The sequence below is a fragment of the Amphiura filiformis genome, chromosome 15 (genome assembly GCF_039555335.1).
Source record: "Amphiura filiformis chromosome 15, Afil_fr2py, whole genome shotgun sequence".
In the NCBI taxonomy this organism is placed as follows: Eukaryota; Metazoa; Echinodermata; class Ophiuroidea; order Amphilepidida; family Amphiuridae; genus Amphiura; species Amphiura filiformis.
This window is the reverse complement of record NC_092642.1, coordinates 18,401,961-18,414,577: the sequence shown is the minus strand read 5'-3', so window position 1 is coordinate 18,414,577 and position 12,617 is coordinate 18,401,961. Positions and strand designations below refer to the sequence as shown.

At 35.0% G+C, this 12,617-nt stretch overlaps 1 protein-coding gene across 1 annotated transcript; it reads right to left on the bottom strand.

Annotated features, from left to right (window-relative positions):
- Positions 1-1,897: 1,897 nt before the first annotated feature.
- On the bottom strand, positions 1,898-8,651 carry LOC140171356 (protein Wnt-8b-like). Its single transcript, XM_072194598.1, has 6 exons — positions 8,307-8,651; positions 7,673-7,709; positions 4,989-5,118; positions 3,963-4,088; positions 3,324-3,466; positions 1,898-2,827 (listed from the first exon to the last, which is right to left on the bottom strand). Exons 1-6 carry the CDS (start codon positions 8,381-8,383, stop codon positions 2,300-2,302), a joined length of 1,041 nt encoding a protein of 346 aa, XP_072050699.1. The 5' UTR covers positions 8,384-8,651; the 3' UTR covers positions 1,898-2,299.
- Positions 8,652-12,617: the final 3,966 nt, after the last annotated feature.

The following is a 12,617-nucleotide window of genomic DNA, read 5'->3' as shown; positions in this document are numbered from 1 at the left end:
TAGTATCCAAAATAGGGTTTGTCCTATACATTAAAAATATTAACACTTATTTACAAAATATACAATTTATTTACAAGTTTAAAACGGAGTGAGCAGAATGGTTATTTCTTAGATCGTGTATAAGAACTGTCCAGTAATTAATGTTCGATTATTAAATTATGTTGTCGCTTGCAACTACAGGGTGTCCCTGAAAGAACTGTATCGTCGGAAACTTAATTGTTTGGCTATTTTAACGCCAAAATTAAACAAAACTAAATAACTGGTGTGGTTGAGAAACAAATCAGCTATCACATACTTTTTGAATGAGGCGTCTATTTGTCATTGATAGATATTTGACTCCGTGAAACGGATTGAAAATGAGTCAGGTTCGTAAAGTTCTTTTATTTAAAAAACGGAGCGGTCAATTGTCAAAATAGTACGTGATATCTGATATATACCTCAATCACATCGGTTATTTAGTCATGTTTGGTTTATGCTTTAATATATATATTTATTTTAAAAATCCGTTCCCGACGATACAGTTCTTTCAGGGACACCCTGTAGATTCTACCATTATACGCAGCGTATGCCCGGTTCATACTCCATACGCAAGAAAACAAGATGCATGCAAATTACCCAGCTTGTGTATGCCTAAAATAGAACTCCGTAAACGATCAGAACTTGTATAACTGTCACACGAATTGTGTATCTCCTACACATATTTTGTGTACATTTTACACGATTGTTCCAGTTGAAATCCATCATCCCCTATATGGAAGACATGACCGCCGATGGAAGATATGAACTTAATCTTCCAAAGAGTGAGTGTGACTCCAAATTATGGTTACCTAAATGTGTGATTCCTTCCATAGGGGTGTATGGATTTCACTGAAATAGCAAAACTGGAATTGCCCAATGTACAGTATAGATCGAAACACGGTACGACCCACTGTAGTGATTCCTAATTATATCGCGGGGGTATAACTGAATCGTATATTAAACTTAAATAACGAGAAACAATTCAACTTATTGCTCAGATATGATTATGATATCGACATTTGCCATTTCTATTCTGTGCAGATGAAATTTGATAATATTTCAACAAAACTATCAAATAATTATAGAAAACAAATATAATATCTCAATATCAATGTCCCAAATACAGACACTTTTACTACCCTAGCCATAACTTTATTTTTGGTGTTTTTTAAGCATCTATTTGAACCAACGCATTTTATACAGCGTATAACCTACTGTACTTCGACCAAGTCAATAAATCTGTATTGTCAGTTTGCATTCAACATACGAGGGGGTATCCAAAAGTTTTTGACATCACACAGAAGTGAAAGAGCTATACCAATGAAATTTTGTCAGTGTAATCACCGGTCCTTATGTACATTATGGTCCAAAAATGGTATCATAAGTATGTTTACTTTTTTCACAGGTGGCGCTAGATGGGAAGTAGGCGCATAACCTTTTCATGATAATATCCTCCACTTTCTTGAGTTTTTTTTCACTGTGGCCGCATCATCCGTAAGTGATGGACGTCCACTTCTTGGCTCATCTGTGAGGGACATGTGGCTAGTTTGGAAATTTCTTTTTCAAAAGCAATAGTGCCATATGATGGGCAATCATCACCGTAGATTGCTTTCATTTCATCATAGATTTTCTGAGAATTGTAGGCCTAACCCTTCAAATGCAGGAACTTAATCACGCTGTGTGCCTCAATTTTCACCATCTTGCAGGTTATGCGCTACTGTCCATCTAGCGCCACCTGTAAAGAAAGTAAACATACTTATGAGACCATTTTTGGACCATAATGTACATAAGGACCAGTGATTACACTGACAAAATTTCATTGGTATAGCTCTTTCACTTCTGTGTGATATCAAAAACTTTTGGATACCCCCTCGTATGTACAAAGTAAGCATCAAAATTGACATTGGTAGCAGCAGCGTGTATAATTTCATAAAAATGGCACCCTTGCCAAACCATTTAAAAAAAACCTTTTTCAGGTCAAACTTGACAAACTCCAGATAGGTGTTGGTTTGTTTTTATAATATTGTGGACACTTTCTCAAGTCCTCGGTATACTGATAACACGACATCAATTGTTGCGACTCTGCAAAGATTAGCATATCGCCATCATTTTACAAGCCCTTTTCAGTTCGCATGGAAGTATGAAAAATCATGTCCAACTTACATAGTAAGCAGCATATCATTATCAAACTGACAGTTTTGCATTTCACATCATCAAAGAATTTTCCAGTTCGTTACAATGATGGCACTAACGTTGTATATCAAAACTGTCCAGTTCAAGTTCATATAATCTCGCATGTGTAAATGGTCTTCTCCGTTTTACATTTATCACACTTCACATTACAACACCAGTGGAATTGACAATTACACCTAGACTCCACCTCAATCTTTGTCTTCATTACTCTCAGTCCACATTTAGTGCATAGTCTCTTGCAACTGTGATGCTCCCACGCGGCTAGTTCATCAAGTGAAGTTTTATCTTTAGGACTCCGCAGACACTCACGGCCTTCCGTACCGCGGGTACCGATGGTAGAATTTTCGTTACAGTAATCAGGAGACTTCTCCAAGTAGACCAAATGTCTCTTTTTCAAAACCGTTGAATCCTCGTTGGTTCCTGCCGTTCTCGAAGCAGCCTTTCCATTGATGAGTTTTCCACGAACATAATCTACTCGGATAGCATCCAGGTATTTCTTCTTGAGTATAGATCCGATGACACGGAAGTCGGCGAGTTGGTCCCAGCAGGTTTGGATCGAGCAGCTTCCTGACACACCATGACACTTGCATTGCCGTTGCATGTTCTTACGAACAACCTATAAAGAAGTAAATAGTATACAATTAAGAAATAGATTTAACATTGAAATTTGTACCTGTTAGCAGTGGTATTTTCCCCATCAGGATCTCATTAAAGGGTTCGGTCACACTCGATAGACAAATTGATTTGGAATCGTAACATTATACTCTTTCGTCTACTGAAGATAGCAAAACATTTCTACATTATAGTTTTTATGTTGCGCGTGGTTCAGCGACGCGACGGACAAAATATATAATATTCGTACATTTTGTATTCTTTTGCCCAAAAGAGTCAAGTTCTATTATTGCAACATATACTTGTAAGCATGATAATACATCATGCAAAAAGAGCTATTGGAAACTACTAACACAGACGCCTCAAAAATATAAAGAAAATCTTTTTTGCGTTTATATTTCAAATGAAAACAAAGTTCTATTAATGATGGGCCATCGCACGTGACTCAAACTGGATATTTTCAGTCGATTAAGATTAGATCAAATATTAAATCATCTTACCTTTCTTCCAACTTCGTTGTTATGGAGATTGGTGACAGCTCTCGCATCTTCACCCGTCTCTAAACCGTCGATGAAATTCTTGGAAATCCTCTCAGCGAACTGGACATCATCACTACAACCACCCCACTGCCAGTCATCACCGCCTAAAACAAAGTGAAAGGAAAAACATATAATATTAGTTATAATCTCTGATTTGTTTTGCTGGAATATTTCAATTTTGGACACACACCTTGATCATGATTGGGTGAAAAAACATGGAAATCTGGGTTATTCCTTCATGTAATTTTACACGAAATTAGGGTTAGGGTTAAGTTTAGGGTTGGGATTACGGTTAGGATTAGGGTTAGGTCTAGGATTAGGGTTATGATTAGGATTAGGATTAGGGTTAGGATTAGCTTACACGAAATAATTACATGAAGGATCGACCGAAATCTGGAATAACCCAATTGCGAGTAGGCCCTACGTACGAGGACGTTAGGGCTCACTACGGTATATAATATGCGTTTTCTTATTGATAGAGAGTCTCGTGTTACCAGTTGGGTGGTGGGCCTTTTATGGTACAAGTGAGTTAGAATTCGAGGTAGGATATAAAAGATATCAACATAAGTTTCTTTTTTCTCATCTTCTCTGGTTTCTTACCCTGTTGTCCGACTTTGCTGTTGTCGCACCCACATTTGCTGAAGTCGCCCAGACTACAATTCTTGGTCAACGTGAACACAATAGCGGCGGTGCTGATGGCATGAACAAAAGACATCTCACGAGTCGCTGTAAAGAAGCACAAAATAACAAAATCTCACAATTATTAACTGAAATAAGAACATTGGAATCAAAGCAAACAGTTTTGAAATACTCATGTGTACGACTACGAATATTAACACTCTTTCGTGAATAAAGTTAGCCTCGGTTCGAAACTTCTGGGCTCTGGGATGGTGTTTTTTTTTTAATTTCAGAAAATTGCTGATTCCAACCACTGCACCAGTTTTTATGTCTTACTCACAACACTGTAAAGTTCTCAATATGGCAAGAAAAAATTAGAAGGAGGCTACAATACACTGAGTTGTGAGTAAGAAATAAAACAGTGTTGAAGACATAAAAACTGGTGCAGTGGTTGAAATTAGCAATTTTCTCTGGTTATTTTCTCAGAACCATGACAACGACGAGAGGTAGTAATCTGATATTATCATTTACAGATCAGAGGTGGGTGGGCAGGATATGAAGACACCTGAATAAAAAAAACGGGAAAAAATAGAAAGAAAAAAACCACCATCTCAGAGCCCAGAAGCCTCGAATCGAGGCTAGAATAAAGTTAGCTTACGTATTTTTTTGCCGAAAGTATTTGAAGCGAAATAGTAGACTTGATCAGTTCCCTCGGATTGCGATGTCCAACTGGACAGCGAGGAGAGTAGTGCCGATACCGAGGCGCGCAGCGCCGAGGTGAGAAGAGGCCATAGCGCCGACATCGAGGCCGAAGGCCGCCAGATTGTGGATTATATGGTAGTAGCACACCTCGTAAATATTTGCTCGTGTGTTATGGGTAGCGGCAGAGGCTGTATACTAGAGCTACCGGTAATGAAGGTAAATTTTTACAGGATATATATGGCTAAGTTCTTTTAATGTTTTGAGAATTACAGAAAAAAATCTTAATTGCAGGTTAAATCAACTTACGATGCAATTCGGTGAATAACGACAGCGAGTTGTCGGGACAATTCCATCGATCCCACTTGAATTGATGTTTACACTCCGACATGGCGTGGCCTGCTCCAGCTGCTAGGCTGTCAGAGTAAGACAAATAGGTCTGTGGAAGAGATGACAAAAAATTTGAGATCGACGTCAAATGGTGGAGTTAGAAGAGTTTGTTTAAGATTACTCTTTATAAATCAAATCACCATCATAGCATAAGCTTTTATTTTCAACTTTGCTGCAACTGAGATCAAGTTATACGTTTAGCCATATCATGTGGCCGGGGTGTGTGTGTGTGTGTGGGGGGTTCAGTGGCGGATCTAGATCAGTCAGAAGCTAAGACGAATATACCTAACAACTTTTAAAAAGCACGCACATAATTCATAATCATAAGAGATCCATTCATCGAACCATATCGATCCTTTCAATAAACATACCCAACACGATGCTAATTAGATAATGATACCTAAAGAAAGTTACCGCCATGAAAAGGGGTCATAAATGACATTGACAAAACCCTCCATAAAATGATGCTTTAAGTCCCTTTCCAAGTTAACCCGCTTTTATTAAGTTTTATCGCTTTTGTCAAGATTTGGAATTTTGTCTAATTTAAGAACCAGTGAAGATGTAAGGCCGGTTAAAATTAATGTGTTGGTTCTCGTCCCCTCCTTTCCCAATTTCTGGGATTTGCAAAGATTTTTTGTTTTTTAGATTTTTAATATTTTTTAGACTTTGGAATGATTTATGAAAATCTCATGCATATGAATAAGTTTATTAGAGAATAGGGATCACTTCCAAGTCTATTTGTGGTAATCTATATAGGTGGTTTATCCCTCAGAATCTCACACTTAAAAAGGGCCCATCCTTTCCTTAAGCACTGTTGGAAAAGACCGAAAACTACTGATAATGCTCATTTGACATTGAAAAAAAACTCATTCCCTCATCAATTCATGAAAATCCTCTGGACGAGAACCAACATTAATTTTATACGGCCTAGTAATCTTCTCGGTATAAGAACTGCGTGCTAGCCAAAGGGTGTAACACAAAAGTTTTCGAGATATTTTCTCAAAATATCAAGAATTATCTTAAGAACCTCTAACCCAATACTAGTACTAGGCTTGTTTGTACTCATTCTAATGCATTTTTCATGCTGATTCCAAACATGGCAACGAAATGGACAATTTTCAACATTTTATAACTTTTTGTCTATAGGTAGTTCAGTGTGCTCACTGAATTCGTTGACAAGGTCATCCACTGATTGCACAGTGAGCATGGCACAGTAAACATGGAAACCAGTGTTGCCATATAGTGAGTGCATAGTTCTATAAATGCTCTGTTATTGGTACTATAGTCTGGTTTTGTGCTGAAAGCAATTGATTTTCCAAGTAGAGTATGTCAAGATGAATAACTGTATCAACCTGCATCAAAATCGGCGTAGTGGTTGGAAAGTTACAGTTTCTTGAAAATTTAGGACTGAATTTTTATAATGATGGTTTCAAGCAATATTTATGCATGTTAGTATCAATATACATGCCTATAAAGTTGTTCTAAATCCACAGTTTCAAAGAAATTCCCCTGCAGCAAGGCTCCAATAATCAAAGGAAACCCTTTACTTCAAGGAAATTTGGGCTTCATATGAGGAAAACCAACGTACAGTGTTGCCAGTTTTCATGCTCACTGAACACTAATTAATGCAATTTTTAGACCTTTTTAATGAATTTAATTACATTTTCTAAATGTTTTTTGATACTTTGATGATTTCTTTGTGTGTCAGTCACTTTAAAGTAACATTTCATTTATTAATTGATCAAAAATCACAATTCCCACTGCAAAAATTAATTAAAATTGTTAATTAAATTACTAATTATGCAAATTAGCGACTATTTCCTCAAAATAATTGATCAAAAATTTGGTACAACTTATTTTCTTATGAAAACAAATGTGGGATAGCTTAAAGAAGATAATTGTAAAATTATTATAGAAAAACAATTTCTTAATGAAATTATGATGGTGCCATGCCAAAACAAAGACTATAATAAGAAATAGGTTCCTAAAACGTTCAAATTTTTTGCCAAGTTATCCCGACAAAACAAGCCATAGCTCGAAAACCGGTTGGCCTTTTTGAAAAATTCAAAAAGCATTTTCATGCTGAATTTATGTTCTATCCAATAATGTCCATTATTCAACATTTTATCACTGTTTTAAATATTGCCTGAACTGCCTATTGTCTATAGTCAAAACCTTTCTCAGCAAACACAAAACGTTTTTAAACAGGTTTATTTTGGGTTTTGGTTTTGGTAAAAAACCGTTTTAATAAATTTAATAAATGTCGGGTTAAATAAAGCTAATGAAAACGTTTTGTATGAAAACACACTACAGAAACATTTTTTGAATGTTTTCGAAATGTTTTGTCAACATTTAAATAACGATATGTTAGAATGTTTGCAGCAAATTATCAAAACTGTATTTGAATGTTATGAAAACGTTTATTTATACCCTTTATTATATACTTTATATAACCCGACATTTAAACGTTTTCAGGCAACCTTTCTAACCTTTTGCGAATGATGTCGAAAACGTTTTGTATTTGCTGTGTAGAGGGCTAACGATTGCAACAAATATATTAAAATACAACATTGGATGGTATAAACAATAATAATGCTTCTTACCTTTGAACCAGCTAGAAGCAGGTTACTTGCTTGCGACCTGTCAAAAACAAACATTTTAATCTTAAGACTTAATTTGTGTTTTTAAAGGCAATATGTCAAGCTTCTGAAATATTTGGTAAATTTAGTATGGATATAAAGCTGAAATCGTGCAGATTTCACATAATTTTATTTAAAAATACAAACAATTATCGCTAGTTTTTGAGTAATCCACCGCGTATTTACTAACCGACACGATTAAAGCCCACCTCGTGTGAAAAAAATGCATTAAAGTTACTATTATTATAATTATGTTTTGCATCATTTTAACTCGACATAAACTCGTAAACTATTCAAAATTGTTCAATCTTATGTTGTTCAATGAAAGACACTATTTCTGTTATAAAGTCATTTATGCTATCATAATATTGTTTTTATTTACAATTAAAGATCTAAATGCGTGCGTGAGATGCATCCCTAACATCGCGATACTAAAAAAATCGTTCATGGTATCATAATATTATTTATTATTACAATATAAAAACGAATGTGTGCTTTTAAGATGCCCTAACTTCATGGTACCGAAAAACAAACACTTAATTTACTACTCAAAGAACTTGCCCTATGAAATGCATGATCTATATTGCAAAATACTTACCAGCCATTAATGAAGCAATGTACCTGCATCGCAGATAGCAAACAAAAATATAAAACTGCAGCAACTTGACGAAACATGATGAAGAGTATTCCGCAGAATGCTGATAAAGTATGCTATATTCCAGTGTCAAAGTATGATTCCAGCAGATGTTAAAGTATCCTGTATTTTGTTTTAGTTGAATAGCTTCGAATGATCGTAAGCGAGATGAGATGTTGTTCTGATGGGAGCTAAATCAAATGTGAAGTCGTAAGGAGGTTGAATTTGAATTCCATAGGAGGATCTTCCTTTGTATATCCCGAAAAGACAATCGACATGAGTGCACATCAAACGTCGGCCGCCACTTCCTCTCTATTTCCATGAGACAGGCAAAGAAAATAACGAGTGGATCACGGCTGCGCATTTACTGCTAAAATCGACGAGGCGTATCCTTCAAACTTGTCGTGGGAATAAATCAGGGGGAATTATGAAAGATTCACAGGGAGGGGGTGATATTTGTTGAATTACGTTACATTTATGCCTACAAGAATAATGTGATACTGGCATAATAACAAATCCCGAATGCACTGTGGGATAGTTTGGACAATTTGAGGAAGATAATACTTTGTGCAGCTTCCAGCACATTAAAAGGTAGAGAGGGAGGTCGGGAGGGCTTTGTCGAGCAAAGCGCTTTTAAGATATAGTCCTAGTTTAAAATAAGACAGAAAAATCAGGAAAGTGATAAAAATTTGGGATGCCTTTTCACTTATAAAAGTATTTTTTTTTTTTTTTTATAACGTTTTTATACTCCTTTATCGACATTTAAGCGTTAACGTGCTGTATTTGTTGCTGGGACATCACGTCACATCATTCCCCAATATGCAAAACTGAGACGATATTCGTCTCAGATGCAAATAAGGGTTACATTATTAGGTTATCTTATTTTCATATTTCAATAATATTGAATGAAGCAAATGCCAAATTTTGGTACAGTTGAACTCTGACCTATGATTTGTTTTGTGAGTGCTATCAAAATATTGTTGCGTGTGCTTATGTAATCTCATAAAATTCATTATTTAATTGTAAAATATTATTAATGTTAACAATGAGCATATAACTGAATAATTGATAAGTACCAAATAATAAATAAAAAATAAAAAACAGGGAAAATCTGTTCCAACTGACCAGCAGGGAACCAGAGGATGGACCAAAAAGGTGTCAAAATACTCTTGAAGACTTGATCGATAAACATAAAAGTGGTTTAGGTTGAAATTCGGCCAAATAATAAAGTTTTTTTTAAAAAGACAAAAAAGGTCTCAAATTATTCCATGCAAAAAATTAAAACTAGGATAATTGTGCCCTTTGCAAGGGCACGAGGTAAGTTAGGCGGATGACTTTGATGATCTGATCACGCTGTGATACTGGATAGGATTAATTTTAACAAGACATTTCATTAATTGCGTTTTAACATACCTTGATCATGGAAAGCTGGCATTTTGAAAACTTGACCTTTGACCCCTTTGTGATCTTAAATGAATTTTGAAGGATCATTGCATTTAAATTTCAGCTCAATTGGAGCATTTTGAAAACTTGACCTTTGACCCATTTGAAACTGAAACTTATGACCCCCTTAATGAATTTTAAAATATAATCAAACATGTTTAGAATGTCATAAGGATCATTGTATTCAAATATTCAATTTTCGGTTAAAATTACCTTTTTTGGCCCACATGACCCCTGGATGACCTCTGACGTTAAACAACCCATAACTTTTGTGGCCAGCTACCCAAAAAAAAAAAAAAAGAAAGAAAGAAAGAAAGAAAGAAAGAAAAAAAAAAAGAAAGAAAAAGAAAAAAAGAAAGAAAGAAAGAAAGAAAGAAAGAAAGAAAGAAAAGAAAAAGAAAGAAAGAAAGAAAGAAAGAAAGAAAGAAAGAAAGAAAGAAAGAAAGAAAGAAAGAAAGAAAGAAAGAAAGAAAGAAAGAAAGAAAGAAAGAAAGAAAGAAAGAAAGAAAGAAAGAAAGAAAGAAAGAAAGAAAGAAAGAAAGAAAGAAAGAAAAAAGGGGGTGGGGGTTATAGGCGTTAGCGACCTAAAAGCAAAACTTTTATGAATAGTCCTCAAGTTTTTAAAACTTTTCTCTTTAATAAGTCTTTTTCTTCTTCTTTTTTTTGCATGCCGTGATAACAAAGCCCAAAGACTAAAAGTATACCTGCCGGTGACATTTTGCATAAAAAGAATACTTTTTCAGAAAGAAAATGTTGCTAGAAATCTAATTAGCACATCAGATCTCTGACAAAATAAGGAATTTTTTAGATTTGAGAAAAACGTCAAATTTGATTTTTCTGTGCTAATTTTTTCATCCAATATAATAACTTACTTTCAATTTCCATATCGATGAAAACTGCATATTTACGTTGTACGTAAAGACACAAAACCAGTAACAGTTTTTTTCCACCTTTGACTAAAATTTTAGATATTTTAAGGTAAAGTAAAAGTATAAGATCCCAATTCAAAACAGTTATTAGTTTTCTCCCTTTAGAACATAACTGTGCAGTTTTTTATGTAAAGTTGTTATATATGGTGGACGAAAAAAAATGGCGTGGGGAAATTAAAACTGGTGCTTTTATCAGAAACTGCTCATTTGTCAGAAATCTGCTGCACTAGATGAATTTCCTTTCTGAAAGAGTATAGGCCTACTTTTAGTTTTGTATACTTTGTTACTTGACTCCGGCAATCACAACATTATACCTTATATGTTAGAAAATTAATTATCAAGCTCGAATCACGTGGTTTTATTTTAAACAAAAACGAATTAAAACAGCGGCTCTCAACACGCGATATTCAAATTCCCGCGCCGACATTGTCCAGTGCAATGACGTCGTGATTATTTGTGCTCAATTGTTGTCAGCCTTCATTGTATTACTGGGACGTCAATGCACTCGACAATCTCGGTGCCCGGGAATTTTGAATATCGCGTGTTGAGAGACAGTGGCGTAGCCATGATTTTGGAACGGGGGGGGGGGGCACAACTTGTAAATGTACCAACGGAAATATTTTTGCCGACGAAAGTTGTGATTTCTAGACCCAAACTTTTTTGCATGGTTTGAAAAAGTGATTCGTGCCTGATGATTAATTTTCTAACATATAAAGCATAATGCTGTGATTTAATTTTTATATTCAATATGAGTTTGTTTTAAATAAAACCATGTAATTTGTGATTATTTTTCTAACATTTAAGGGCTGGGGTATGAACGTTAATGACAGTATTTATTATGGGACATTAGAACACATCAGACATATCGAATTGTATTATGAATTCGAAGAATGTTTTTCTGATTTCAAATAATTTTGATTTTTTAAAAAATTATTTAGGCCTATTTATTTTTTCATTATTATCATTATTGTTTATGTTTCAGTACAGGCTTTTGGACAAGCATTTTGTGTCCGATGTACATGTTGTATAGAATAATAGACAAATCAAGACATTGCTACACAATAATTCTTCTCTGCGTTGGAATTTTGTGTCTTATTTTTGTTATTTTGATAAAAAAAATATAGATATAAAAACGGAATTTCTTGATTTTCAAAGATCTTACTAACGCGCGCGGCAGCTTTGGGACTCAGGATTTTATTAAGGTGGTACACCCCTGGCCAATTTTGTGCCTATTTTTGCATTTTTCTCCAAAATTATAGCGCATTGGTGACAACTAAGATATGTATATTATAGGGGCAAGGACTACAACTACTGCACTGAAAATTCAACAACTCAAGGCGTAGTTATTGATCAAATACTGGTTTTCCCTCATTTTTGACTGTAACTCCACAACTGTTGTCTGTGCTGAAATAAAATTTCCAGTGCAGTAGTTGTAGGCCTTGCCCTATAATATACATACCGTAAAACCCCGTCTACAAGCATATATAGTGTTTTTATGAAAGCTAAATTAATTCGAAGCAAGCGTAAATATACCAATACAATAGATTGGTCTTAAAATAATACTTCTTTGCATATGCTTGGATCCGTAATTTATTTGTTCGAACTCCATAATGGTGCCTGGATTAATGTAGCTTTCATCAGAAGCACTCTATATGCTTGTAGACGGGGTTTTACGGTATCTTACTTGTCACCAATGCGCTATGATTTTTGAGAAAAATGCAAAAATATGCACAAAATTGGATGGCCTTTTATTAAGATACCAGTCCTTCTAAGGGGTGGGGTTCAGTTCAGTTTATTTCACCTTTAAATATGAACGTTTGGACAGATTTTTTGTGGGACATGACAGCACATCAGACATATCGAATTGCATTCTGAATACGAAGAATGTTCTTCTGATATAAAA

Bases quoted from the DNA above. Each gene is read 5' to 3' on its own strand.
- LOC140171356 (XM_072194598.1), bottom strand. From the start codon at position 8,383: ATGTTTCGTCAAGTTGCTGCAGTTTTATATTTTTGTTTGCTATCTGCG. The intron at 3,467-3,962 runs GTAAGAAACCAG...ACTTTGTTTTAG, and splicing joins CAGCAAAGTCGGACAACAGG to GCGGTGATGACTGGCAGTGG. The intron at 2,828-3,323 runs GTAAGATGATTT...ACTTCTTTATAG, and splicing joins ACAACGAAGTTGGAAGAAAG to GTTGTTCGTAAGAACATGCA.